Below are 26,737 nucleotides of genomic sequence, written 5' to 3' on the forward strand. Positions count from 1 at the left end.
TGGCCTATTTGGGTACAGCAAGCTCTCCCTGCCTCCTACAACTACGCTGCTGTGGTCAGAGAGAGGTCATAAATTCCTGAGGAGGAGATCCTGCCACATGGCCACAACAGTATAAGAGGCAGAGGGTAAGCTTTCATAGAAAACAAAGGAATTTCTTCCACCTCACAGAACTTGAGGTACGAACAAATTTCATGTTCCGGAGAAAGTATAAAAGATCGGTGAAGAATCCAGCTACGAACTGGTCCGTTTGTTACAACTTGGGGAAGCTCATGGGAGACGGTGTGGCCACATTACCATAACGCTGTTTATATAATAGCCTCAGATATGAGGTTTACATCTAATTGTTGTATAAGATGAATGAGTGAGTATGATACTGTTTGTAAAATTGTGTAATATACTTTTGGACTGTTTAATGAAGGAAAACCCAATTCTTTTTTGATTTGAACTAAATCAGAGGACCGCCCCTGAGCCCAGTAAGGGTCAGGCATCCTGGGACAGCCCTTTTTCGGCCCTTCCGAATAAAACCCCCACTCAGGTTTTCTATCACCAGACCGAGCTTACCTCAATTACGAGATGGCTGAAGGTTGCAGACCGTTGCTGAATCTTTAATCATACCACGTGGTTAAACTCTTAAGACTATCGATACAAACAGAATAATAACAAGTCTTTGATATTAATTACTAGTCTGCAGCTAGGAATCCGGTATCATTGAACGCGAAGAACAACAACCACCGAAACATCCATTCTACACAACACGAATGAATGTCACTCTGAACTATCCCCTCCAACCTACGACAGAGAGAGAGAGGACGGAAACTCTCCAACAGAAACTAACTTCTCAACAGCGATCAAGACGACACACTGAGCGTAAATATATATATTGAATGCAATTGTTCCCGAATGAGTGAGCGTTCATGTGCAAAGGATTAGCATTTCAATTGTTATAATTATTAACTCTGTAGTGACTTCTCAGTCGACCACCACTTCCCTTTGGTCTAACAAGCCGCCATGCCGGTTTAGCCCACTAGGGCACATTCTCCTATCATTTCTTGTAACCATTATTTACTTTGTTTGTTTGTTTATGCATTTCTGTGAATTACTTAGTTAGTAATAAATAAATGATTTAAGACAATTGATGTATGGATGACTCATAGTGAAGACTGGGTTCGTGCAGATAACCAACAGTTTACGACGTTTAGAATGAGACTAACGTGAGGTAAAGTAAATCATTCATTAATTAAGAAGACTATGGATCAGATATGAAAATATCTGAAAAGTTATTTTAGGAAATTATAACTTTGTGATCTGAATATTCTCCTTGGTGCCCCGACTTCCTAGTTAATTACGGTTACATGATTAATCAGTCTAATCGCGTAATACTAATTACAGGAATCTTTGATAAAAACGAAGTCTTCAATTTAATGATAGTAAAGACACGACAGGTTCATTGAACAAGCATGGGAAATAGTGTTTAAACCCTTTACAATGAAGATCTGTGAAGTTATTTGGATTTTTACAAATTATCTTTGAAAGACACGGTCCTGAAATGGGGACTTTCTTTTTTTGCTGAGTTTACACACACACCTGTTCAAAAGTTTGGGGTCACTTAGAAATGTCCTTGTTTTTGAAAGAAAAGCAACATTTTTGTCAATTAAAATAACATCAAATTGATCAGAAAGACAGTGTAGACATTGTTAATGTTGTAAATAACTATTGTAGCTGGAAACAGCTGATTTTTAATGGAATATCTACATAGGTGTAGAGGCCAATCATGAGCAACCATCACTCCTGTGTTCCAATGGCACGTTGTTTTAGCTAATCCAATTTTATAATTTTAAAGGGCTCAGGAGTGGATATTCTAAAGGTCTATTCAATTCTGTTCCCCTCACCGTCGAGGCCTCCCTGCTGGCAGCGTCCAGCCCCGTTGCCCCCCCGGGCAGCACACCAGCCACACTGGGGACATGCGATGCACTGAGAGCACTGGGTGAGCTGAGCGCACTGGGGGGAGCAGGAGTCCGCACCAGACAGCAGACGACCACACTGACCCGCCTCACAGCGCAGAGGCACGAAGGATGGACTCACACACTGGAGGAGAGGGGGAAAGAAGGGCTGAAATATAATCTCATTCATTTGTTTTTGAAGCTACAATGCAGAAATACATTCAGGAAGAAAATAAACACAGATATGATCCTAAAACACCCGCCCAACCAACCCACCCACCCACAGTCTCCGTCTTACCTGCTGCAGTGCCATGCTCCACACACAGTGCTGCCAGCCCCCGTCTGAGCCCCGGGAGCCCAGGCAGAGGCTGCAGGTGCTGAGGTGGTGGCAGGGGGGCGGGCAGGGCAGAGGGGGGGAGGACTCCACCTGCATGGGGGACACGTTGAGCAGGGCGTAGCTGAAGCACGTCCAGTCGTAGGTGGGGTTCACACTCAGGATGCGCCTAGTCTCGCCTGGAGGAACCGCAACACAAGATGTAAGAGAGTGGTTCTCAGTTATTCCAGCCACAACTTAGTCTAGTGGTCAATCCAAGACTCCTGTCCCTAGCAATAGAAGGTGAATGGAGGTGTCTCTCGTCTCTCACCAGTGCGTTTGAACTGGCGTGTCCACATGCACTTCCCTGAGGCGGTGCACTTGGGGCAGTCGGAGGCCTCACAGCTGGTCTCAGTACAGTTGCTGGACAGGAAGATCTCTCTCTGGTTGATCCTGCAGTCGTGTTCTGAGGTGCAGCTGACTGTACTGCTGATGCATGCTCCCTCTGGACAGTTGGTGCACCACTTACACTGCAGAGCAGACTGGGACTGACAGAAAGGGTGGGTTAGTGTGTGTGTACTGTCTGAGCTGGTGTTTGTGTGCGTTTGCATGTGTGTATTACCTGTGAGGGGCTAGAGAAGGTCCTGGGGTGGCGTGCCAGACACTCGCTGCAGGTCTTCAGTCTGCGACACTGGTCTGGTAGACGAGGGGTGGGGGAGCAGGGAGACTGACCAATGGAACAGCCCAGTCTGAGAGAGAGGGACAAAACACCATAAAGAGGGAGAGAAGGGATATTTTGTCACTAATTCTGAGATAGGGAAAGAATAAACATGATTACACAAAGTGACAATGCCAAGACACACCTCCAAAATAAAAGACACAGTCAACAACTTGGAAACAACATCATTCCAATGATAACCATAGCTGTACCTCTCAGCAGTATCGGAGGCGGCGCAGGTGCCCCTGCACCAGACACAGCTGCCTGTGGTGGTGTTGCAGGCCTCGGGCGTGGGCAGCAATGTACAGGGGTCAGAGGGAAGGGTCAGGGTGAGAAGACGCCCCAGGGTGACCCCGTTGAACCCTCCAGAGAGGAACAGCCGCCCACCCCAGCCCGCCATGGCCAGAGACACTGAACGGTTAACTGGCTCGCCCACCGCCGAGTCTGAGAGAGAGGAAGGGAGAAACGTTAGGATAATCTCCACATCATCATCAAACTGAGCATATATGCAGTGTTTTGGCTAGCCACATGTAGTGTCAGTCACACAGTTACCTGGCTGTATCCAGGTGTTACAGTTGATCTGGTACAGAGACACCGTGTTGCTGTAGTCCTCCACTCCTGTCCTCCCTCCCACGATCACCATGGTGTCTTTTATCAGGGCTGCTGCGTGGAAGAAACGAGACAGGGGCTGGGGAGAGAGAGGGAGAAAAAAAGACAGTGTTAATTTAAGAAAAATTGTTATGATATAATGACGATGTCATCAATTAAGGCCAGCTTGGGAACATGTAAAAGCTGTTTATATACCAGTTAGCTAGTTGTGAAAGAAGCATGTTCTCGTGGTAAAGCTGCCGTGGTAGTACCTACCTTATTCCCCTGTGAGGGGACCAGTAGGGACCAGGCGAGGTTGGCATAGTAGAGACTGTAGAGCTCTCCTGAGGGCTCCACTGTCTCCACGTGGAAGCGGTAGCCTCCGAACACGTACACGGCGTCCGTCTGCTCGTGGTACACAGCCGAGTGGCCATACAGACCTGAAGAGAGGACAGGACACACAGGAGTCAGTCAAGAGGCAACACGGGAGGGTTAAGGGTTAATCAACAGGCTGGTAAATTATGCAACATCATAAGGGACAACAGTTTACAGTTCATAGTGTCAGAAATTACTCTTTGCTCCAACCATAATGGATGCACCTCAATCTTTATATTCTATGCCTACTTAGTGGGAGAGGTTCCACGAAAGCTGAGTAGGGACTTTCCAGATTGCCAGGTACTAAGTGAGTTAATGAGTGCAGGTGGAGATAGGTCCTTCTGACCTGTAGGAGGTGTGCCGGTGTGGGGGGCGACGGTCCAGTTGCCAGAGTGGATGTTGAACTCCAGCAGGTGATGGTTGAAGCCGTTCTCTGGAGAGTAACCTCCGATGAGCAGCATAGAGGAGTCCCGACGCACCGTTAGAGTATGACCTGCCACCGGTGGCAGCACTGAGCTCTGTGGGGGAAGAGGACACAGATTAATCGGTTACATAGAACAAGTTTATAGTAAATTGAATCGTGGGGTGTAGGCTGACAGTTAACTACCAATATTTTATGTTTAGTGTTTTTTTGTTCATATATATACAGTGGGGCAAAAAAGTATTTAGTCAGCCACCAATTGTACAAGTTCTCCCACTTAAAAAGATGAGAGAGGCCTGTAATTTTCATCATAGGTACACTTCAACTATGACAGACAAAATGAGGGAAAAAAATCCAGAAAATCACATTGTAGGATTTTTAATTAATTTATTTGCAAATTATGGTGGAAAATAAGTATTTGGTCACCTACAAACAAGCAAGACTTCTGGCTCTCACAGACCTGTAACTTCTTCTTTAAGAGGCTCCTCTGTCCTCCACTTGTTACCTGTATTAATGGCACCTGTTTGAACTTGTTATCAGTATAAAAAGACACCTGTCCACAACATCAAACAGTCACACTCCAAACTCCACTATGGCCAAGACCAAAGAGCTGTCAAAGGATACCAGAAACAAAATTGTAGACCTGCACCAGGCTGGGAAGACTGAATCTGCAATAGGTAAGCAGCTTGGTTTGAAGAAATCAACTGTGGGAGCAATTATTAGGAAATGGAAGACATACAAGACCACTGATAATCTCCCTCGATCTGGGGCTCCACGCAAGATCTCACCCCGTGGGGTCAAAATGATCACAAGAACGGTGAGTAATAATCCCAGAACCACACGGGGGGACCTAGTGAATGACCTGCAGAGAGCTGGGACCAAAGTAACAAAGCCTACAATCAGTAACACACTACGCCGCCAGGGACTCAAATCCTGCAGTGCGAGACGTGTCCCCCTGCTTAAGCCAGTACATGTCCAGGCCCGTCTGAAGTTTGCTAGAGAGCATTTGGATGATCCAGAAGAAGATTGGGAGAATGTCATATGGTCAAATGAAACCAAAATAGAACTTTTTGATAAAAACTCAACTCGCCGTGTTTGGAGGACAAAGAATGCTGAGTTGCATCCAAAGAACACCATACCTACTGTGAAGCATGGGGGTGGAAACATCATGCTTTGGGGCTGTTTTTCTGCAAAGGGACCAGGACGACTGATCCGTGTAAAGGAAAGAATGAATGGGGCCATGTATCGTGAGATTTTGAGTGAAAACCTCCTTCCATCAGCAAGGGCATTGAAGATGAAACGTGGCTGGGTCTTTCAGCATGACAATGATCCCAAACACACCGCCCGGGCAACGAAGGAGTGGCTTCGTAAGAAGCATTTCAAGGTCCTGGAGTGGCGTAGCCAGTCTCCAGATCTCAACCCCATAGAAAATCTTTGGAGGGAGTTAAAAGTCAGTGTTGCCCTAGCAACAGCCCCAAAACATCACTGCTCTAGAGGAGATCTGCTTGGAGGAATGGGCCAAAATACTAGCAACATTGTGTGAAAAACGTGTGAAGACTTACAGAAAACATTTGACCTCTGTCATTGCCAACAAAGGGTATATAACAAAGTATTGAGATAAACTTTTGTTATCGACCAAATACTTATTTTCCACCATAATTTGCAAATAAATTCATTAAAAATCCTACAATGTGATTTTCTGGATTTTTTCCCTCATTTTGTCTGTCATAGTTGAAGTGTACCTATGATGAAAATTACAGGCCTCTCTCATCTTTTTAAGTGGGAGAACTTGCACAATTGGTGGCTGACTAAATACTTTTTTGCCCCACTGTATATTCCCAATTAAGGCAAGATGGTGGATTGCTAAAACCAAACAAACCAACTCTGACCTTGTGCTGTCGCCACACCAGACTGCTGAGGTTGAGGCTCCACGTATCCACGGCGACGCCCTTCTGCGTGACACCGCCCACCACCAGCATGAGGTTTTGAGTAGCTCCTTGGGCGCCGGAGAGAGGCCCGTGACTGGCCAGAAGGGCAGAGGCGTGGTGGTAACGGGGGCTGGGGGTGGAGCCTTCCTCCACTGAGCTGGTCAGCATCTGAGTCCAGCGCCGCTCCAACACAGAGTATCTGAACCCACCAATCAACACAGAGAGATAACATGAACCCACCAATCAACACAGAGAGGGAAGAGAGACAGAGAAACTAACTGATATGAGTTACTAGTAATTTCAAATAATTACAACAACAAAAAATTGCTGTCTCATAAAAGGCATCTTTAAATGAACGCTAATAAAAACACAGCCATTAAAAAGTCCCCCCCCCCACACCTGTAGACGTTTCCCAGGATGCCCTCTGAGAGAGAGAGGCCTCCATACATCCAGAGGTTCCCCTGGGGTCCAGACACTAGAGAATGGCCCATCCGGTGGAGGAACCTGTGGGCCTGGTTCTGTGAAGGGAGGGGGAAGTTTAACACTGTGAAACTCTGTGGTGGGAGTGTTTGTATATATATATATATATATATATGTATGTGTATGTGTGTGTGTGTGTGTGTGTGTGTGTGTGTGTGTGTGTGTGTGTGTGTGTGTGTCCTGGTTCTTACCGCTGTGAGCTGTGTGTCCAGTAGGGTTTCCCAAACTAGGCTGCTGGAGTCCAGAGGAGTGAAGCAGTCAGAGCCGCCCCAACCGTCTGCACACACACACACTCCCAGAGACTAAAACAGAGACAAACAGAGAGACAGACATACAGACAGAGAGACAGACACAAACAGACGACAGAGACAGAAACAGACAGAGACAGACAGGCAGACAGACAGACAGAGACAGACAGAGAGCGAGACAGACAGACAGACACAGACAGAAACAGACAGACACACAAACAGACGACAGAGACAGACAGACAGAGAGACAGACAGAGACAGAGAGACAGACAGAAACAGACAGAGACAGGCAGACAGAGACAGACAGACCGACACAGAGACAGACAGAGAGACAGGAGAGAGAGAGAGAGGGTTAACATCAGAGATACACAAGAGACTGCAATATATAGGAACAGGATAAACAAAGAGGAAAACATCAAAACAACAAAGAGCATTCACACTGTCCTGCAGTAACAGTGCTACTGTTCAGTCCCTCTCACCAAGTTACAGGAGCCTCGGCCCTCTGCTAGCCCACAGCCCTCGGGACAGAGGGGCCTGTCGCAGTACGGTCCCCCGTACCCCTGAGTACACTGGCACAGCCCCCCGCTGCACTGCGCCCCTCCCTGGCATACGGGTGACCCATCCTCCACCGCCTCAGAACCCTGGCGACAGCGCCGCACCCAGAAGGAGGCGTTGAAACCCTGAGGGCGGTCGGATGAGACGTTGGCCTCAAAGTACACAGAGATCACACCTGGGAGAGAGAAAAAACAGAGGGATCAGAGGGAATCTTTCAATAAAAAATGACTAGAAGTTTTAATAAACAAACAAATCGCTAAGGTCACCTGAAGTGGCCTCCACAGTGATTGGCTGAGTCCGGGTCGTCCCACAGAACGCGCCAATCAGGTTGTGGTCCGAGTGCACCACCCCGTTGCTCAAGAAACGAGGCAGGCCGTCAAACACGTAAACGTAGGAGCTCTGTGTGTGAGAGACAGAAAAGACATCCCAGGCCATGGGAATGCTGGTGGCTCTGTTCACTACAGCACAATAAACATCAGTCTGTGTTGTAGGAGTTAGTGTGTGTGGTTAGTACTCACAGTGCACTGTGTGTGGGAGTCTGGGTGCAGGGTGAGAGCCACAGGAGGGCACAGCTCGCCCGGCACACAGGGGGCCAGGTTCTCAGAGACAGACAGGACCCACAGACAGTGGGAGAGTCCCCCCTTCCCGCCGACACCCCCTCGCCACCCCAGGGAGGACGAGATGGGGAGCTCAGAGAGGGGTGACTGGTGGGACAGGATCACAGAGCGCCCCTGACACTGACGGAAACAGGTGCCATTATTCCTGAGGAAGAGAGAGTTGTATAAGTGATATGCATTAAGTGAGAGAAGTTCAGACATTCAAATATATAGTGAAGCAGGTTCTTAATTATAGAGCACATAGCAACTAGTTGCTGATGCACAGTACACATACTGTTCTATAAAACAGATCCTTTACAGAATGCCTATTATTTGTAATGCTGCAAAACTAATTTCCTCACTGGGGGTAATAAATCCATCCATCTAGAGTCCATTGTCTGTCCCCCTCACCTGGGGTCTCCGTAGTACCCAGGCAAGCAGGATTCACAGTGTGGTCCCTGGGTGTGGTGTGTGCAGTAGCATTGGCCTGTCTGGTTGTGGCAGTAGCCCAGGAGTGGGCCTCCATGGCCGTTACACTGGCAGGGCACACAGCCCCCGCCCCCGGCCAGCGCAGAACCAAAACTCCCTGGTCGACAGTGCTCACACTGGAGACCCATTGTCCAATCTGAGGAGAAGGGAGAACGGAGAGCACATTAACTAATTAGAGAAAATTATGACTTGTGAAATTAATAAAATATGTTGTTTTTCTGGTCATCTTGGGGTGTTGCTGTAATTTTCCCTTTTTGGAAGGATGAATTGGGTTGATATTTATGTCTGTCTCACCCTGGCAGTGGTCACAGATGCCTGGGGCGGTGATACAGGTGCTGTGGAAGTTACAGCCACAGTCCACGTCACACTCCACCCCGCTCAGCACCAGGGTTGCTGGGTCAGATGTCCAGCCCAGGGAACACTCACACTCGAACAGCGGGCTGCCGCTGCACTGGCCCTGACGACACTCATTATAACAACTGGAGCAGAGAGAGAGAGATAGAGATGTCAGCCTTAGTAGAATGGAGTTATCCAGAGAATGAGATATTATAAAAGCTAGTGAACAGAAAAAGGGCTTGTCATGATAGGGAGGATGAGAGGGAAAGAGAAAGAAAGAGCGACAGGGAGTGAAATGGAGAGAGAGAGAGTGTGATAGAGTGATAGAGAGAGAGTGTGAGTGAGTGAGTGAGTGAGTGAGTGAGTGAGAGAGCGAGAGAGTGAGAGAGAGAGAGAGAGAGCGAGAGAGTGAGAGAGAGAGAGAGAGACTCACGTCTGGTTGCAGTGCAGGGTGCCGTCCCCGGTGTAGCCCCTCTCACAGTGGCACTCAAAGGAGGTGGGGGTGTTGACGCAGGTGGCGAAGGGGTGGCAGCTGTGGAGGCCCAGCCTGCACTCCTCCACATCGGGACAGCTGGGGTAGGACCAGACTGGGTCCCTCTCCCCCTCCTCCAGGTGCTCCATCTCCATGGGTCGCGGGGGAGCCAAGGTCTGGGGCTCAGGACTAGAGGGGGAGGAGGAATAACAAGGTTCAGTATTACCTCCTAATGCAGAGAGGTGGTCTGGTATTGACATGGTAACTTCACAGGCAGGTCCAGTGTACGTAGGCATTAGTTACACTGGACCTGCTCAGATAATAATTTTTTTCCATCACCACAGCCCGTTTTGGGGGCTTGTCCTCCGTTGAAGTCAAACCTGGGTAAGTAAGCATTTTGAAGTGTGGTAGTTTGCTGGTCATCATACCTGGTAGCCCGTACTTCATCCACAGCCACACTGCAGTTATACACAGAGGGGTCGTCCATCCCTCCCCAGTCTCCTCGTAGACACCTGCCGATGGTGGGGTTGTTGTAGTCTCCACACCAGCCACACTGAAACGTCTGGAGACAGTCTGTACAGGTGACCAGAGCTGAGCACTGCTTACACTGGGGCACTGAGTGAACACTGGAGTGGGGGAGAGAGGGATGGAGGAAGGGATGGAGAGAGGATTGGGGGAAGGAGGGAGACAGAAAATGTTATTGCACGCTGTTGGTACATAATAGATTCCAAATAGGAAAGGGAAATAAGATTAAACTTCAATTTTAAACTGTTCCAAGTTTCATTGTTGACTACAGGAGTTCAGCTCATTGGTTCTAATGGTTTACCTGTCATACCAGTCCCTGCACTCTCCGTAGGGATACTTGGTGAGGTAGGCAGCGAAGTAGAAGCAGGCCTGGGCCGACTCACACCACGCACACTGACTGGAGTTAGACAGACACTCCCCACACGTCCTCCTCCTTTTACAGAGGGGGGGAAGGGGGAGAGAGAGAGTGTGTGTGAGAGAGTTGCATACTGTAGGAGTAATTGCCCCAAGCAATTATATTACAATGAGCCTGACAGTGGGTACTCACTGGTTGCAGACTTTAGGGCACCCCCCTGGGTCGCGAATGGATCCATCCAGTTTCCCCCGTCGGCTGCATTGGTAATCACCCTTCTTGCTGGAGTTGATCTGCCACTCACAGTAGTGATCCTGTAGGCCAAAGATCATAAAGGTCAAAGGTCTACAAGATCTATAAGGAGAGTATAAAAAATATAAAATGTTTTATGAAGCTAATGGCAGTGAGGTGTTCTGTATGTTAAATACCTGAGTGCAGGCGGAGCAGTCCCTGTACTCCTCACAGAGGGTGCATTGTGGCGGGGCCAACAGCAGGTGGCACTCCCCTCCCCCCATGTCCTCTGGGCAGGGCTCCAGGTCAGGTAGGGCACGGAACAGACAGCGGCCCAGAGACGGGCACCAGCCACAGGACTGGTCTGACAGACAGGCCAAGCAAGACTGGTACCCCGAGCAAGAGCCAGAACGGTACGGCTCCAAGAACAGGAAGGAAATCTCCTACAAAGAGAAAGAAAGGGGGGATAGAGAGACAGTGGGAGAAACAAACATCAACAATATTGATGTTAAGGGTATTGAGCCTTAGTATTACAGTGTAAACCTTTTGTTTATAAAATGTGTAATTGTCAGCTGGTACTCACACTTCCACCGGGCAGGGCGGTTCTGTTCCAGGTCAGAGCCATCTCACTGGTCTGTCCAGAGCCTGAGTTGTTGAGGTATCCCTCGGCCTGGACCAGGTAGCGGTTCCCTCGGGTCAGGTTGGGAAACAGACGACCCATGTCAGGACGGGACAGCAGCTTCGTCTCCTTCTCCTGGTGAGCTGCCCAGCGACCTACCACCTCCTTCTGAGGGGAGGAGGAAGAGGGAGGGAGAGAGTTCAGTAAAAACAAATTACTGTCTGGCTCTATTTGTATCTCTCAAAAAATGTGTAATGTAAGCGCCCACCTCCCGCTCTTTCGCCCTCGCTCACCAGTTTCAGGGAGTTGGGTCCAGCAGCCATGCGGGCCTCAAAGTGTAGCCTTTGTATCCGGGCCCACATGGAAACTGTCTCGGTGGGAGGGGGCGCAGGTGGAGGGGCACCCCACAGGGGATGGATGAAGCCCCGGAACTGCAGGGTGACATCCATCTCTGTGGTTGGGCTGAGGATGATGGAGGTGCTGCGCAGGATGGACACCTGAAGGGGTGGAGGTTCAAGGGGGATTGGATGGAGGTGTTACAACTGACATTAAGAGTGGCATGCCTTACAGCAAGGTACAACATGTCAGAAGTCAGCAGCATTACATTCAGTCAGTTTGGGAAGCCCACAGTATCTTAAGCAGGGTGGGAGGAGGGTAAGTATTTAGAGGGGCTTTAGAGACGCAGTATAGCTAGAAGTAGAGGTAACACCAGGGGTAAAAGTAAGGTGGTACGGTGTCCCGGCAAAATAAAGTGGGGGTACGCCGTACCGGTAAAACACGGGCCTATCACAATAATTAAAACAAAATGTCAATAAAAATAATGGTGTAGTAGCCTACAGTTATCATTACCGCATGTCAAAGGCATGAAACATCTCTGAATGAACTTGGGGAAAAAATGGGTGGTATTAGCCTACAAAAATGTGATGTGGTTCAATGAGAACGCTGACATTTTGCCAAGGCAGAGTTGAATGGCTGACACCGGGACAGCAGTGGACACATAAATTCTTACACTTTTTGGTGTTTTGTGTAAAAGATGTCGCTTTCCATTCACCACTATTTGGAGGCTGGAAATATGTTGAGAGTGGATGCATATTCCCGGATAGCCCAGTGAAGGAAGCGATTTTTTGAAGTGATTTATTTGACCATCAGATGAAAACATCCTGACTGGTTGTGTTTGTGAGGGAATCGAACCCTCAAGCCACACAGGACCGCAATACTTGGCGGTAGGGTAGTCACGATACCGGTATCGTGATACTCAGAGATATCGTGGCAAGGAAACAAAACATGAAAAAGAACGAAATGTTCTGAATCCCGTTCTTTTCCAAGCTATAAACACACAATATACATACAGTAGGTTTTTTAAAGGACCAAAGAGTTTTTGCCATGGAAAATCCGTTATCGTGATGTTGGTATCGTGACAACCCTACTAGGCGGGGCCTCTGTACCTTGTCAGGCTGGGAGTTGTTGCGGGGGTTCTGGAAGGTGAGCAGGTGCAGTCCTGGGACATAGTTCTCAGTGCGACAGGAAAGGAGTGAGGTGAGGAAACGGGTACGCTCCCCCCACCAGCCGTACGCCCCTGAGATCTGGTCCACATGGCAAGCACTTTGATCTGCAATACCGAGAGGGAGGGGGAGCTCATTAAACAACACACAGCACCAGACCTCAATCTTACAATTCATTTTATTTAACTAGGCAAGTCAGAACAATTCTTATTTACGATGACGGCCTACCCTACTAGAAGGAAAAAGACCTCCTGCGGGGACGGCGGCTGGGATAAAAATAAAAAATAAATACACTGCTCAAAAAAATAAAGGGAACACTTATACAACACAATGTAACTCCAAGTCAATCACACTTCTGTGAAATCAAACTGTCCACTTAGGAAGCAACACCGATTGAAAATAAATTTTACATGCTGTTGTGCAAATGGAATAGACAAAAGGTGGAAATTATAGGCAATTAGCAAGACACCCCCAATAAAGGACTGCTTCTGCAGGTGGTGACCACAGACCATTTCTCAGTTCCTATGCTTCCTGGCTGATGTTTTGGTCACTTTTGAATGCTGGCGGTGCTTTCACTCTAGTGGTAGCATGAGACGGAGTCTACAACCCACACAAGTGGCTCAGGTAGTGCAGCTCATCCAGGATGGCACATCAATGCGAGCTGTGGCAAGAAGGTTTGCTGTGTCTGTCAGCGTAGTGTCCAGAGCATGGAGGCGCTACCAGGAGACAGGCCAGTACATCAGGAGACGTGGAGGAGGCCGTAGGAGGGCAACAACCCAGCAGCAGGACCGCTACCTCCGCCTTTGTGCAAGGAGGAGCAGGAGAAGCACTGCCAGAGCCCTGCAAAATGACCTCCAGCAGGCCACAAATGTGCATGTGTCTGCTCAAAAGGTCAGAAACAGACTCCATGAGGGTGGTATGAGGGCCCGACGTCCACAGGTGGGGGTTGTGCTTACAGCCCAACACCGTGCAGGACGTTTGGCATTTGCCAGAGAACACCAAGATTGTCAAATTCGCCACTGACGCCCTGTGCTCTTCATAGATGAAAGCAGGTTCACACTGAGCACGTGACAGACGTGACTGAGTCTGGAGATGCCGTGGAGAACGTTCTGCTGCCTGCAACATCCTCCAGCATGACCGATTTGGCGGTGGGTCAGTCATGGTGTGGGGTGGCATTTCTTTGGGGGGCCGCACAGCCCTCCATGTGCTCGCCAGAGGTAGCCTGACTGCCATTAGGTACCGAGATGAGATCCTCAGACCCCTTGTGAGACCATATGCTGGTGCAGTTGGCCCTGGGTTCCTCCTAATGCAAGACAATGCTAGACCTCATGTGGCTGGAGTGTGTCAGCAGTTCCTGCAAGAGGAAGGCATTGATGCTATGGACTGGCCCGCCCGTTCCCCAGACCTGAATCCAATTGAGCACATCTGGGACATCATGTCTCGCTCCATCCACCAACACCACGTTGCACCACAGACTGTCCAGGAGTTGGCGGATGCTTTAGTCCAGGTCTGGGAGGAGATCCCTCAGGAGACCATCCGCCACCTCATCAGGAGCAAGCCCAGGCGTTGTAGGGAGGTCATACAGGCACGCGGAGGCCACACACACTACTGTAATATTTTTGTGTGATTTTGTTGTCAGCACATTCAACTATGTAAAGAAAAAAGTATTTAATAAGAATATTTCATTCAGATCTAGGATGTGTTATTTTAGTGTTCCCTTTATTTTTTTGAGCAGTGTATATAGGACAAAACACACATGACGACAAGAGAGACACCACAACACTACATAAAGATAGCATGGCACAACATGGTAGCAGCACAAAACATGGTACAAACATTATTGGGCACAGAAAACAGCACAATGGGCAAGAAGGTAGAGAGAGCAATACATCACGCGAAGCAGCCACAACTGTAAGTAAGAATGTCCATGATTGATTCTTTGAATGAAGAGATGGAGATAAAATGCAGTGAACTGAAAAGAGGAGCGACCCAGGGATGTGTGTGCTTTGGGGACCTTTAACAGAATGTGACTGGCAGAATGGGTGTTGTATGTGGAGGATGAGGGCTGCAGTAGGTATCTCAGATAGGGGGAGCCCTAATATACTATTGCTGTTTCTCATGTGGTCCCTCATGTCTTTTATCTCGTATGCATTTTAGCTATTGATATTTGTATTTCCCCTCCTCCCTCCCTCTGTGCATCTCACCTGACACAGGTAGGCAGGACTCGTTCTGGACACACCAGCCGAAGTCACCGGGGGCGCGGGGCAGGGAACCTGGAGCCCCACTGAACACCAGGCAGGACTGGCAGTCAGACAGGAAGCGGGCCAGGCCCAGGCACCCTGTGCTGCCACACTGGAGAGAGACAGTTAAACATTGTTTTATCCATAGTCAAGTTAGGTTGTTAGTAGAAGGTGGATGGGGAGGACAGATGGATGAGGTTTGGGTTGAAGATGGAGAAAAAGGGATGGAAAAAGCAGGGTGTTGGAAAGGTGTGTTACCGGGTTGGTGGGTTGGTACTCCCGACAGCGGCCCTCACACCAGCTGCATTCTGGGTTCTTCAGACACATGCTCTCGTCTGGTGCCTCGGCACACACAGCGTCCTGACACACACAGAAACACACAGTCAAACAATTATACACACACCACAGCAGAGCTCTCCAACCATGTTCCTGGAGAGCTACCGTCCTGTAGGTTTTCGCTCCAACCCTAATCTAGGGCACCTGATACTAATAATTACCTGGTTGATAAGATTAATCAGGTGAGTTACAACTGGTGTTGGAGTGAAAACCTAGAAGAGGTAGCTCTCCAGGAACAGGGTTGAGAGCCCTGCACCACACTATACTGTGAACTACCCAAAAATTGTGCACAAGAAATATAATGTTTACAAGTCCTGCTTTCAACCCCCAAAAAACATTATCACTGAAAAATATTATGCTTCAGGAGATGAGAGCATTGCAGTTTCAACCATCCACCTCTCCCCCTTTCAATATGCCCCTGTCCACCATGCAATAATATTCCTTAATAAACTCTCCATCCCTCCCCCCTCCTTACTTCTTGACTCACCCGGTCTCCTGGGTCGCTGCTCACGAACAGCGGAACTTTGTACGCCACCAGGTCTCCACGGGCAATACCACTGTAACCCCCGGCAACCAGCAGCACCCTGCCTTCCATCACAGCAGCTACATGGGAGTACCGCCCTCTCACAGCCTCACCTCCTGAAGGGAAAGAGAGATGATGCAACATAAAGCAACATGAATATCAGTGAGTGAGTGAGTGAGTGTGAGTGTGAGTGTGAGTGTGTGTGTGTGTGTAGGGACTCACTGTGTTGGAGGCTCTCCCCAGCAGACACCCACTGGTGACATCCCAGGTGGTAGAAGAAGATTTCCTCATCATAACACTTCTCCTCCTGGTAGTGGATGTGCACATTCCCCCCTGAGAGTCAGAGGGGTAGGAGAAAGAGAGGGAATAGGGAGAATAAGAGCGATATTAAACAGTAAAAGGGTCTGGACAGCAAACAATTGTATGAATCCATTCAAGAGGTGTCCATCCCTATCCTATATTCTCTGTGATCACCATCTCCATTTCTACCACACGTCCCCTCACCATAGACCACCATGTAGTTTCCGATGATGGTGGCTGAATGGAAGGCTCTCTCCCTGGGGCCTGTGGCTGGGAAACGGGAGCGGAACGAGGTCCAGAACCTCCGGTCCACGTGGAATACATCTGTGGAGTTCACACGTACACTGAACCTGAGGGGGAGAAAGAGGCAGGAAGGAGGCAGATGATTTGAGACAACAGAAACACTCCAACATTAACACAGACACCTGCTGAGACACAGATAATAGACAGTAGAGGGAATCACATGGAAGCCAAGAACCCAGCGAGAACCTGTTCTTTAAAATGTTTTTTTTTTTACCTTTATTTAACTAGGCAAGTCAGATTAGAAAAATTCTTATTTTCATTAACGGCCTAGGAACAGCGGGTTAACTGCCTTGTTCAGGGGCAGAACGACAGATTTTTACCTTGTCAGCTCGGGGATTCGATCTTGCAACCTTTCGGTTACTAGTCCAACGCTCTAACCACTAGGCTACCTGCCGCCCCTTGCATTACCAAATAGCACCAAACACACAACACAACGTGTACTCTCAGTGTGTACTTTAACTTTGATAATAAAACACATCCCCATGCAAGACAGTCCCACAATCCCATCCAACTGTACCTGGCGGTGGTAGGCCTGTGGCCCCCATAAACCAGCAGGGCCCGGGACAGGGGGTGGAACACCATGGAGTGGCCTGCAGTGGCGGGGGGCTTCCCCCCGGTGGGCTGCACCGCTTCCCACACCCCAGACTCCCGCAGACCAAACCGATACAGAGATGATGAGAACATATCCTCTTCCGTACGACCTGCAGAGGGGAGAGGAGAGAAAGATTACAAGAGTACTTATTCACAACAGACAGGCGCGATCTTAGAATAGATAGAGTGAAGTAATGAGACAGTGACACTGTTGTTGTTTTGGCGCTGTACTCCAGCACTTTGGATTCCAAATGATATAATGGACTGTGAGGTTAAAGTACAGACTGTCAGCTTTAATTTGAGGGTATTTTCATTTATATTGGGTGAACTGTTTAGAAAGAACAGAACTTGTTGTACATAATTCCCTTATATGTGTCAAAAGTTTAGTATCTGGTCCCATATTCCTAGTACACAATAATTACAACAAGCATGTGACTCAACAAGCTTGTTGGATGCATTTGCAGTTTGTTTTGGTTGTGTGCCCAATAGAAATGAATGGTAACTAATGTAGTGTCATTTTGGAGTCACTATTATTGTAAATAATATGTTTCTAAAAAAACTTCTACATGAAAGTGAATGTTACCATGAATGCTTAAAGTCCTGAATGAATCGTGAATAATGTGGTATTTTATTAGGATCCCCATTAGCTGTTGCAAAAGCAGCATCTACTCTTCCGGGCGTCCACACAAAACAAGACATACAGTGCATTCGGAAAGTATTCAGACCCCTTGACTTTTTCTACATTTTGTTACCTTACAGCCTTATTCTACAATGGATTAAATAGTTTTTTCCTCCTCATTAATCTACACACAACACCCCATAATGACAAAGCAAAAACAGGTTTTTAGAATGTATGAAAACCGAAAACATTACATTTTCATACACTACCGTTCAAAAGTTTGGGGTCACTTAGAAATGTCCTTGTTTTTGAAAGAAAAGCACATTTGTGTCCATTAAAATAACACCAAATTGATCAGAAATACAGTGTAGACATTGTTAATGTTGTAAATGACTATTGTAGCTGGAAACAGCTGATTTTTTATGGAATCTCTACATAAGCGTACAGAGGCCCATTATCAGCAACCATCACTCCTGTGTTCTAATGGCACGTTGTGTTAGCTAATCCAAGTTTATCATTTTAAAAGGCTAATTGATCATTAGAAAACCCTTTTGCAAGTATAAAAGCACAGTTGAAAACTGCTGTTCTGATTAAAGAAGCAAAAAAACTGGCCTTCTTTAGACTAGTTGAGTATCTGGAGCATCAGCATTTGTGGGTTCGATTACAGGCTCAAAATGGGCAGAAACAAGGAACTTTCTTCTGAAACTTGTCAGTCTATTCTTGCTCTGAGAAATGAAGGCTATTCCATGTGAGAAAATGCCAAGAAACTGAAGATCTCGTACAGCGCTGTGTACTACTCCCTTCACAGAACAGCGCAAACGGTTCTAACCAGAATAGAAAGAGGAGTGGGAAGCCCCGGTGCACAACTGAGCAAGAGGACAAGTACATTAGAATGTCTAGTTTGAGAAACAGACGCCTCACAAGTCCTCAACTGGCAGCTTCATTAAATAGTACCCGCAAAACACCAGTCTCAAAGTCAACAGTGAAGAGGCGACTCCGGGATGCTAGCCTTCTAGGCAAAGTTGCAAAGAAAAAGCCATATCTCAGACTGGCCGGTAAAAATAAAACATTAAGATGGGCAAAAGAACACAGAAACTGGACAGGGGAACTCTGTCTAGAAGACCAGTAACCCGGAGTCGCCACTTCACTGTTGACGTTGAGACTGGTGTTTTGTGGGTACTATTTAATGAAGCTACCAGTTGAGGACTTGTGAGGTGTCTGTTTCTCAAACTAGACACCCTAAAAACAAGGACATTTCTAAGTGACCCCAAACTTTTGAACGATAGTGTAAGCATTCAGACCCTTTCCTCAGTACTTTGATGCACCTTTGGCAACAATTATAGCCTCGAGTCTTCTTGGGTATGACGCTACAAGCTTGCTACACCTGTATTAGGAGAGTTTCTCCCATTCTTCTCTGCAGATCATCTCAAGCTCTGTCAGGTTGGACGGGAAGCCATTTTCAGGTCTATCCAGAGATGTTTGATCAGGTTCAAGTCCGGGCCACTCAAGGACACTCTGAAGCCACTCCTGCGTTGTCTTGGCTGTGGGCTTAGGGTTGTTGTCCTGCTGGAAAGTGAACCTCTTCCACAGTCTGAGGTCCTGAGCACTCTGGAGCAGGTTTTCATCAACGATCTCTTTGTACTTTGCTCTCTTAATCTTTCCCTTGATCCTGACTAGTCTCCCAGTCCCTGCCACTGAAAAACATCACCACAGCATTGTGCTACCACCACGCTTCACCGTTGAGATGGTGCCAGGTTTCTTTCAGACGTGACGCTTGGCATTCAGGCCAGAGAATCTTGTTTCTCATGGTCTGAGAGTATTTAGGTGCCTTTTGGCAAACTTCAAGCGGGCTGTCATGTGCCTTTTTACTGAAGAGTGGCTTCCGTCTGACCACTCTACCATAAAGGCCTGATTGGTGGAGTGCTGCAGAGATGGTTGTCCTTCTGGAAGGTTCTCCAATCTCCAAAGAGGAACTCTGGAGCTCTGTCAGAGTGACCATCGGGTTCTTGGTCACCTCCCTGACCAAGGCCCTTCTCCCCCAATTGTTCAGTTTGGTCTTGGTGGTTCCAAACTTCTTCCATTTCAGAATGATGGAGGCCACTGTGTTATTGGGGACCTTCAATGCTGCAGACATTTTTTGGTACCCTTCCCCAGATCTGTGCCTTGACACAATCCTGTCCCAGAGCTCTACCGACAATTCCTTCGACCTCATGGCTTGGTTTTTGCTCTGACATGCACTGTCAACTGTGGGACCTTATATAGACAGGTGTGTGCCTTTACAAATCATTATGGGGTATTGTGTGTAGATTGACAAGGAACATGTTTTATAGACTAAGGCTGTAACGTAACAAAATGTGGAAAAATACTTTCTGAATGCACTGTATATTATCCCTCTGATTACAATGAAGAGCAAGACGTGGCACTTTGTTCTGGGCCACCTGCAGCTTAACTAGGTCTTTCTTTGCAGCACTTGACCACATGACTGGACAATAATCAAGAGAAGAATGTCACGACTCCTACCGAAGGTGGCTCCCCTTCCTGTTCGGGTGGTGCTCGGCGGTCGTCGTCACTGGCCTACTAGCTGCTACTGACTTTTTCCTCCCCCTCCTTATTTGTTTATTGGTTACACCTGTTTGTGGTTAGGGTGATTAGTGGGGCTTTAAAGCCCGGCCTGCTGGGTGTGCGGGAATGTTTTGTGTACAGGTTGTACATGCTTGTGTGTCACGGTTAGTGTACGTTGTCTTCTGGATTATTTTGTTCTCGTTAATGTGTTGGAGCATTTACTTGGAGTGGCGTCGTGTTTCACCTATGTGTGATTAAATTAGTACGCTACTCGGAACTCTCTGTCTCCTGCGTCTGACTCCTTCCTCCACTACACCCCGGGCATTACAAAGACTAAATTAGAGCCTGCAGGACTTGGTTTTTGGAATCTGAAATCCAACAGTACAGCGTAAGAGTGAGAAAGTTAGATGCACAAATATCATACCCCCAAGACATGCTAGCATCTTACGATTACAATAACAGGGGAGGTTAGCATTTATGCCTCTAACTTTCTCACTCATTATTCACGACTCATTCAGGATTATCTGCAATCATGGTAGCATCCACATTATAGGATAAGTGTTTAGAAACATATTCTGCAAGAAGTTAGGTGACAACATTTTATTTCAATAAGTTATTTACCTCCAAATATGTAGAGATAGTTGTCCACTACAGCTGCTGCATGGTTGGCCACCCTCGGTGCCCCGGGCGAATGGGATTGGCCGAGCTGCTGCCAGTCATCCTGGATTGGGCAGTACATCCAGACGTCGCTGGCTAAAGCGCCGCTCGTGAGCTCTCCTCCGAAGATCACCATGTTCCCCTTCCACTCTACTGCCGTGTGGGAGTGACGAGCCGCCTGACAGAGGGAGGGGGGAAAGAAGGGCGAGAGGAAGAAGGTGGTGATGAGAAGAGAGATGAGAGGAAGTGGAAACAAGAAGAAAGAGAAAGGGGAGGGGTCAGAGTGAGGCAGTAAGATAAGGAGAGATGTAGAAATGGGTTAACAGGAGAGGAAGGGAAAGGGAGATGTTTAGGAGCATTGGTTTAATCCAATGAGTCCCATCACAGGTGTGTTTTGAAGTAACCCCTTTTAGTCTGTGTGATTAACAGGGCCAAAGCTAGAGTTGTGTTTGTGAGACAAGGCGTAACCCGAAGGGGCCTTTGGCCGGGTCTTTTATACAAAAACGTCTGTAGAGTCTGAATGGTTTGAGCTACAAACAATTAAAAGCGGAGTCACATGCATATGTAACATGTTTTGCTCTATGACGCTCACAAGCTACACAAGAGTCGTTAAAACATAAGGGGTTCTTCTACATAGAAGATCATAGTGAATCCCAGGACATAGTGTCTATAATACTGTAATAAGCTAACATAGTTGCTGTCAAACTCCAACAGTTGTCACTGACTAGTTGGATATTAATTTCCCAATAAGCAAACAATTTCTGTACTTACAGCATTCATATACGTTATTTTTTATCAGGTCAGCTTTGGCAGACTTTTTTATTTTTTTAAATCAACATTTGTCAATACAACTCACGAATGCAACTGTTTATGTGAAATTGTTTTGTGTTGTACTTGTAGCCCTGGTTGTCTTGAAAAGAAAATGGTAATACACTTTGTGAGGCTAAATAGAAGGGCTGGACATGTAGTTTAATGAAAGTCAGATAAATGAAAATCTGATTTTTGCTAGGATCTTGAATAAAATGATCAAAGCATAAGATAAACACAAGAAAGAATAACTAAAAGAGTACAGTCTTTGATATATTTTATTAAGATTACATTTCTGGCATGCGGGTGGTGCACTTACTGGGGAGTGTCCATAAGATCTGTTCTCCCATTGGTTCAAGCTGAAGTTGTATTTAACCAGGTCCCCCAAAGCTCGGTTCAAGTCAAACCCTGAAATATCAAAACAGCACCAACCATACAGAAGTGGTTAATCAATTACATCATAACATACATTGAAAGCCACAATGATTACTATGCAGAGCCAGTTGCCCAACAGCAATAAGGTTAAGGTCTTCTGTGAAGCCGTGTGCTTGCCTCATCTAAACTGGGTTAATGTTAACCAAGCCCACCAATACTCCTGACTGGGTCGATACCGGGTCTAGTTAGACAATGAATCAGCACATAAAGTGAAAACAAATCAATCCTAACATCCAGACTAGCAACACCCTCCTAACTAACAACCCTAATATCCTACCCAACAACACCTTAATTAGAATAGTATACAGTATTGGTATACCTTGGCATGTAATAAAAAAAAAATGTACAATGGGATCCAACACTATATAAAAAATAAATAAACAAACAGTTGTTCAGTGTTCTATCCCTCACCTCCAAACAGGTACATGGCTCCAGTGGAGGACAGGTAGACCCCAGCAGAGCCGGTCCGGGGGGGCATGTAGGGGTCGCCCCCACTCACCTGCCACCACTGCCCCACCCCACTGTCATCACGGAGACCCAGCTGACAGCTCTGGCCCAGGAAGTCCGAGCTGCATAGACAACGCTCTCCTCTCTAAGAGAAAGAAGGAGAAAGAGAGAGGAGAATGTTTGAGAGAATTCAGCAATAAACAATATCTAAAGGAAAGGAGGGTCATTCAACCCCTATTTATGTTGCTGCTGTGCTGGTTTCCCCTTCTGTTTGAACTCAAATGTATACCCTGCTTAATAATTAACTCCTTAGGTAGCCTTGTACATAGGTTCCCTCAGCTAGCTGTCTTCAGCATCTCAGTTGGCTGTCCACTTTCCATCCTCACCTAACTCATGCCAACCTTTGTTTAATTGCACTGTAATAAACCAACATTTCTAAAGACAGCACAGTTTCCAATGTGGATAATAAAGTCTCCCTCTTCTTACCTTGTCACAGGTGCCGTGCAGGATACAGGCCTGGGGACATAGAGGGGTGCTGCAATCGGTTTCTCCCCAGCCCAGATGGCAATGGCACAGGGAGGAGGCCGTGTCACAGCGCCCGTGACCTCCACAGGCCCCAGGGCACACAGAGAACGAGTAGGTGGCATTGAAGCCCAAGAGGTTGTAGTTGGCATCGCTGAAGAGGTGGAGCAGCATCTGGAGGGAGGAGAGAAGACAGAAAGGAGGTGAAGGTGGCAATGAACAACTTGACTACATTTTTCCCATGATATTGTAATCCATCCAGCCCGTCAAGTCAGAAACGTCCAGCTGTCACTCTGAATTGTGTTGAATTCAAATTGAGGCCATGGAAACCCGTCAATAAATCCATCCATTTAATGCTGGTATGAAACGTTTCCCCACCCAAATCCCCAGCAGTCTGAGGTTGATATCTGACATCTCAGAACATGTCTAGTTCCGCCTTCCATAGATAATGATGCGGTTACCTTGCCAGACTTGGCTTCTATGGGCTGCGGCAGGGTGGTGCCACTCAGACTGGCCAGTAGGGGGCTCTGGTAGGAGTCTCCATCGTAGACGAACAGGTAATCGTAGGTGCATTCTGTCTCCATGAAGGTGAAGTTCAGGACGATACGGTAATTGCTGCTGGGGGCTTGGAGAGAATACAGGAAAGAAACATCAGTCGGATATAATTTAGAGTTGACTTAATTTGCCCTAGACAGGATTTTCCTTGGCATATCTTGAGATCTATGTATTCACATCAAACTGACAAACTAGTCAATCAACACACACAGCACTCAGTTTTCCCACCACTGTCTCACTCACCTTTGATGAGCCACTCGCAGTTTCCGTTTACAGAGTAGTTCCCTGGCCCGTCAGTGACGTACCCTGGGGGGCCCCTGAGCACCTGTCTGTGGCCCTTACAGTCTCCTGCCCAACACCCAGGGGCCACAGCCACCAGCAGCAACCCCAGCAGGGGGACATGGAGGAAGGAGGCCATGCTCTCCCCCACCTGGAATAGGTGGAGGAGGTGAAGAAGATAGGGTTGTCCGATTACCTCGCTCACAAGCCGGGAACCTAGAAACAGTTCAAACAAGCAATGCAACTTCAGTGAGATGGATTACATATGCTAAAAATATTTTACAAAGAGGTGACATTTCAACATAGGATGAAAGATGCTCTAGTTTTGCCTATATGTCACATCAGTGTTGCTTTCTGGTTACAGCCCCATATTTACAGAGTCAAAAATCTAAAACTGCAAGATAGCCTTTTGGCAATAACTGCAATCAAACATCAGCCAAATACATATTGCAGTCACATACAGAAGTAAGCAAACAGGCAACCAAAACAATTGTGCTGGCAGGTAGACAAGAGATTCTTTAATTTATGTCCATGGCATGGTGGCAACTTAAGGAATGTGCTTTTCATATGAGACTCACGTTAGTGTTATTACTGTTCCAATTATTTCTGTCTCCAGGAAAGGTAAATTAATGATTCACATTTTGTAAAGTGGCAACGTGTACCCTGCACATTGTAGAAGATTCGGCTTCTGTAAATATGACAAAATCTCATTCATTTGAATTACAGACATATGCAAATAGTTACTTACACTTGTCAACACATTAAGACGTTTTCTAGATTGATATTTCATAGCTAATCATCATCGCAGTTATTATGTCTATGGGTGCTGCTCTGTTTCTAGCTTACTAATTAGCAAAAATCTCAATTGAATCACGTTTAGCAAATAATTTAAGAAAAATAAACGCATATATAATTAACGTTAAATGCCATGAAACGGTGAGCGAGCAGCTAGCTAACGTTACTAGTAGCTAGCCACTATCAAACAATGCTTACTATCCGCAGACAAGCGATAACTAGCTAGCTAACGTTAACTGTTATTGCTATGGCTAGCTAACGTAATGTCATTAGTTGGCTAACGTTAAAATAATAGCTAAATACAAACTTTGCACGTTGCTATTAGCTAGTTATACTATTAGCTAGTTATAAGCAGCTAGCAAGCGAGGATTAAACGTTAGCTAGCGTAGCGGATTTGCTGTTATCTTGAACGCGATACCAGTCACCACACTAGCAGAGGACCGTTAGCTTAGCCTTCTCATTCATTTGTCTAACTAACCAGATCCCGTGTCTCCGTTCCCATGATATTTTACATTGTCAGTGAGTTATGAGCGACACAATGCAAAACTGAATGTGAGATAGCTAACGTTAGCTAGCAGTACCAAAGAGGGTCGTCGGACTCCAGCACTGGACTCCAGTACTCGATGTCCGGAATCACAGGACACAGACCACCCTCCGCAGAGGCTCGCGCTTACTGGATTACTGCTAGCCAGTTAGCGACCAAGCTAACTTTCCTCCAGATGCAAAATCGCAGTCGTTGGCCATTTATTCAATGATAGTTAGCTAACTCATAATAATAATAATAAAATACATCTGTCGCATCTTCAGACACATCATTATTTTTGCCATAAATTATCCTCTTACGCATACGCACACTAGCCAGCGTGAAATGTTACTTGCTTATTGCCTGACCTCATGTAATGTTTGTTGTTTTTGTATATGACAGCCTCCCACACAAAAGGCTCCTCCTCTTCTTCTTCTTCTTCTTCTTCTTTAAAGTTTTATGGCAGACTACACCTATTCTGCCACCTACTGTACGGGGTATTGAAACAAAAACAAACAATATTCCATTGTATGCACTGCTTCTTCTTCTTTTTTAAGGTTTTATGGCAGACTACACATATTGGTGTATTACCGCCATCTACTGTACAGGGCATTGAAAAAAACATATTCCATTGCGGGAAAGGGGGGCCAAGGGGACCGACAACATACAAAATACAAAGAAAAAATGTATAAATCATCCCACTCCTTCAGTCACAGATGTCCTCTCTGTATGCGCTGTGCAGTTGATAACCAATGCAATAAACACTACAAAGTCCACCTTCTTAAATATCATATAATATAATTTTATGAAATCACAAGTCCAATATAGCAAATGAAAGATAAACATCTTGTGAATCCAGCCATCATTTCCGATTTTTAAAATGTTTTACAGCGAAAACACAATATGTATTTCTATTAGCTAACCACAATAGCCAAACACACAACTGCATATTTTCACCATGTTTCCACCGCATAGGTAGCTTTCACAAAACCCAGAAATAGAGATAAAATTAATCACTAACCTTGAACAACTTCATCAAATGACAGTCTTATAACATCATGTTATACAATACATTTATGTTTTGTTCGAAAATGTGCATATTTGAGGTATAAATCGTAGTTTTACATTGCAGCCACCATCACAAATAGCACCAAAACAGCCAGAATAATTACAGAGAGCAACGTGAAATATATAAATACTCATCATAAAACATTTATGAAAAATACATGGTGTACAGCAAATGAAAGATAAACATCTTGTGAATCCAGCCAATATTTGCAATTTTTTAAGTGTTTTACAGCGAAAACACAATATAGAATTATATTAGCTTACCACAATAGCCAAACACACAAACGCATTTATCCACCGCAAAGGTAGCTTTCGCAAAAACCAGCAAAAGATATAAAATTAATCACTAACCTTTAGACAACTTCATCAGATGACAGTCTTATAACATCATGTTATACAATACATTTATGTTTTGTTCGAAAATGTGCATATTTATAGCTACAAATCCTGGTTATACATTATGAATACGTAGCAACGATTCACCAGA

General features: G+C 46.3%; 1 protein-coding gene across 3 annotated transcripts in view; it reads right to left on the reverse strand.

The window, feature by feature from the left end:
• The window catches only part of LOC129856977 (multiple epidermal growth factor-like domains protein 8), a 33,550-nt gene extending 7,901 nt beyond the window's left edge, over positions 1-25,649 (reverse strand). Inside the window, exons 1-37 of one of the 3 annotated variants that reach the window (XM_055924808.1) lie at positions 25,551-25,649; positions 23,829-24,080; positions 23,492-23,655; positions 22,995-23,204; positions 22,473-22,653; positions 21,946-22,034; positions 20,784-20,997; positions 16,908-17,091; positions 16,292-16,437; positions 16,010-16,120; positions 15,740-15,903; positions 15,187-15,288; positions 14,893-15,040; positions 12,632-12,795; positions 11,480-11,683; positions 11,151-11,354; positions 10,765-11,010; positions 10,532-10,650; positions 10,286-10,417; positions 9,888-10,085; positions 9,421-9,648; positions 8,946-9,130; positions 8,574-8,787; positions 8,085-8,328; positions 7,833-7,965; positions 7,491-7,741; positions 6,955-7,065; positions 6,683-6,801; positions 6,245-6,482; positions 4,281-4,452; positions 3,836-3,999; positions 3,524-3,659; positions 3,184-3,415; positions 2,876-3,002; positions 2,585-2,801; positions 2,239-2,453; positions 1,890-2,085 (exon numbers count right to left, since the gene is read on the reverse strand). In XM_055924808.1, coding sequence (XP_055780783.1) covers positions 1,890-2,085; positions 2,239-2,453; positions 2,585-2,801; positions 2,876-3,002; positions 3,184-3,415; positions 3,524-3,659; positions 3,836-3,999; positions 4,281-4,452; positions 6,245-6,482; positions 6,683-6,801; positions 6,955-7,065; positions 7,491-7,741; positions 7,833-7,965; positions 8,085-8,328; positions 8,574-8,787; positions 8,946-9,130; positions 9,421-9,648; positions 9,888-10,085; positions 10,286-10,417; positions 10,532-10,650; positions 10,765-11,010; positions 11,151-11,354; positions 11,480-11,683; positions 12,632-12,795; positions 14,893-15,040; positions 15,187-15,288; positions 15,740-15,903; positions 16,010-16,120; positions 16,292-16,437; positions 16,908-17,091; positions 20,784-20,997; positions 21,946-22,034; positions 22,473-22,653; positions 22,995-23,204; positions 23,492-23,655; positions 23,829-24,003 — 6,337 coding nt within the window. In that variant the 5' untranslated portion in view covers positions 24,004-24,080; positions 25,551-25,649. Of the gene's footprint in view, positions 1-1,889; positions 2,086-2,238; positions 2,454-2,584; positions 2,802-2,875; positions 3,003-3,183; positions 3,416-3,523; positions 3,660-3,835; positions 4,000-4,280; positions 4,453-6,244; positions 6,483-6,682; positions 6,802-6,954; positions 7,066-7,490; positions 7,742-7,832; positions 7,966-8,084; positions 8,329-8,573; positions 8,788-8,945; positions 9,131-9,420; positions 9,649-9,887; positions 10,086-10,285; positions 10,418-10,531; positions 10,651-10,764; positions 11,011-11,150; positions 11,355-11,479; positions 11,684-12,631; positions 12,796-14,892; positions 15,041-15,186; positions 15,289-15,739; positions 15,904-16,009; positions 16,121-16,291; positions 16,438-16,907; positions 17,092-20,783; positions 20,998-21,945; positions 22,035-22,472; positions 22,654-22,994; positions 23,205-23,491; positions 23,656-23,828; positions 24,081-25,240 lie in introns of all 3 variants that reach the window. The other 2 variants (XM_055924809.1, XM_055924807.1) reach the window with 2 other exon arrangements.
• Between the last annotated feature and the right edge of the window lie 1,088 nt (positions 25,650-26,737).

The sequence above is a fragment of the Salvelinus fontinalis genome, chromosome 6, assembly GCF_029448725.1.
Source record: "Salvelinus fontinalis isolate EN_2023a chromosome 6, ASM2944872v1, whole genome shotgun sequence".
Lineage (NCBI taxonomy): Eukaryota > Metazoa > Chordata > Actinopteri > Salmoniformes > Salmonidae > Salvelinus > Salvelinus fontinalis.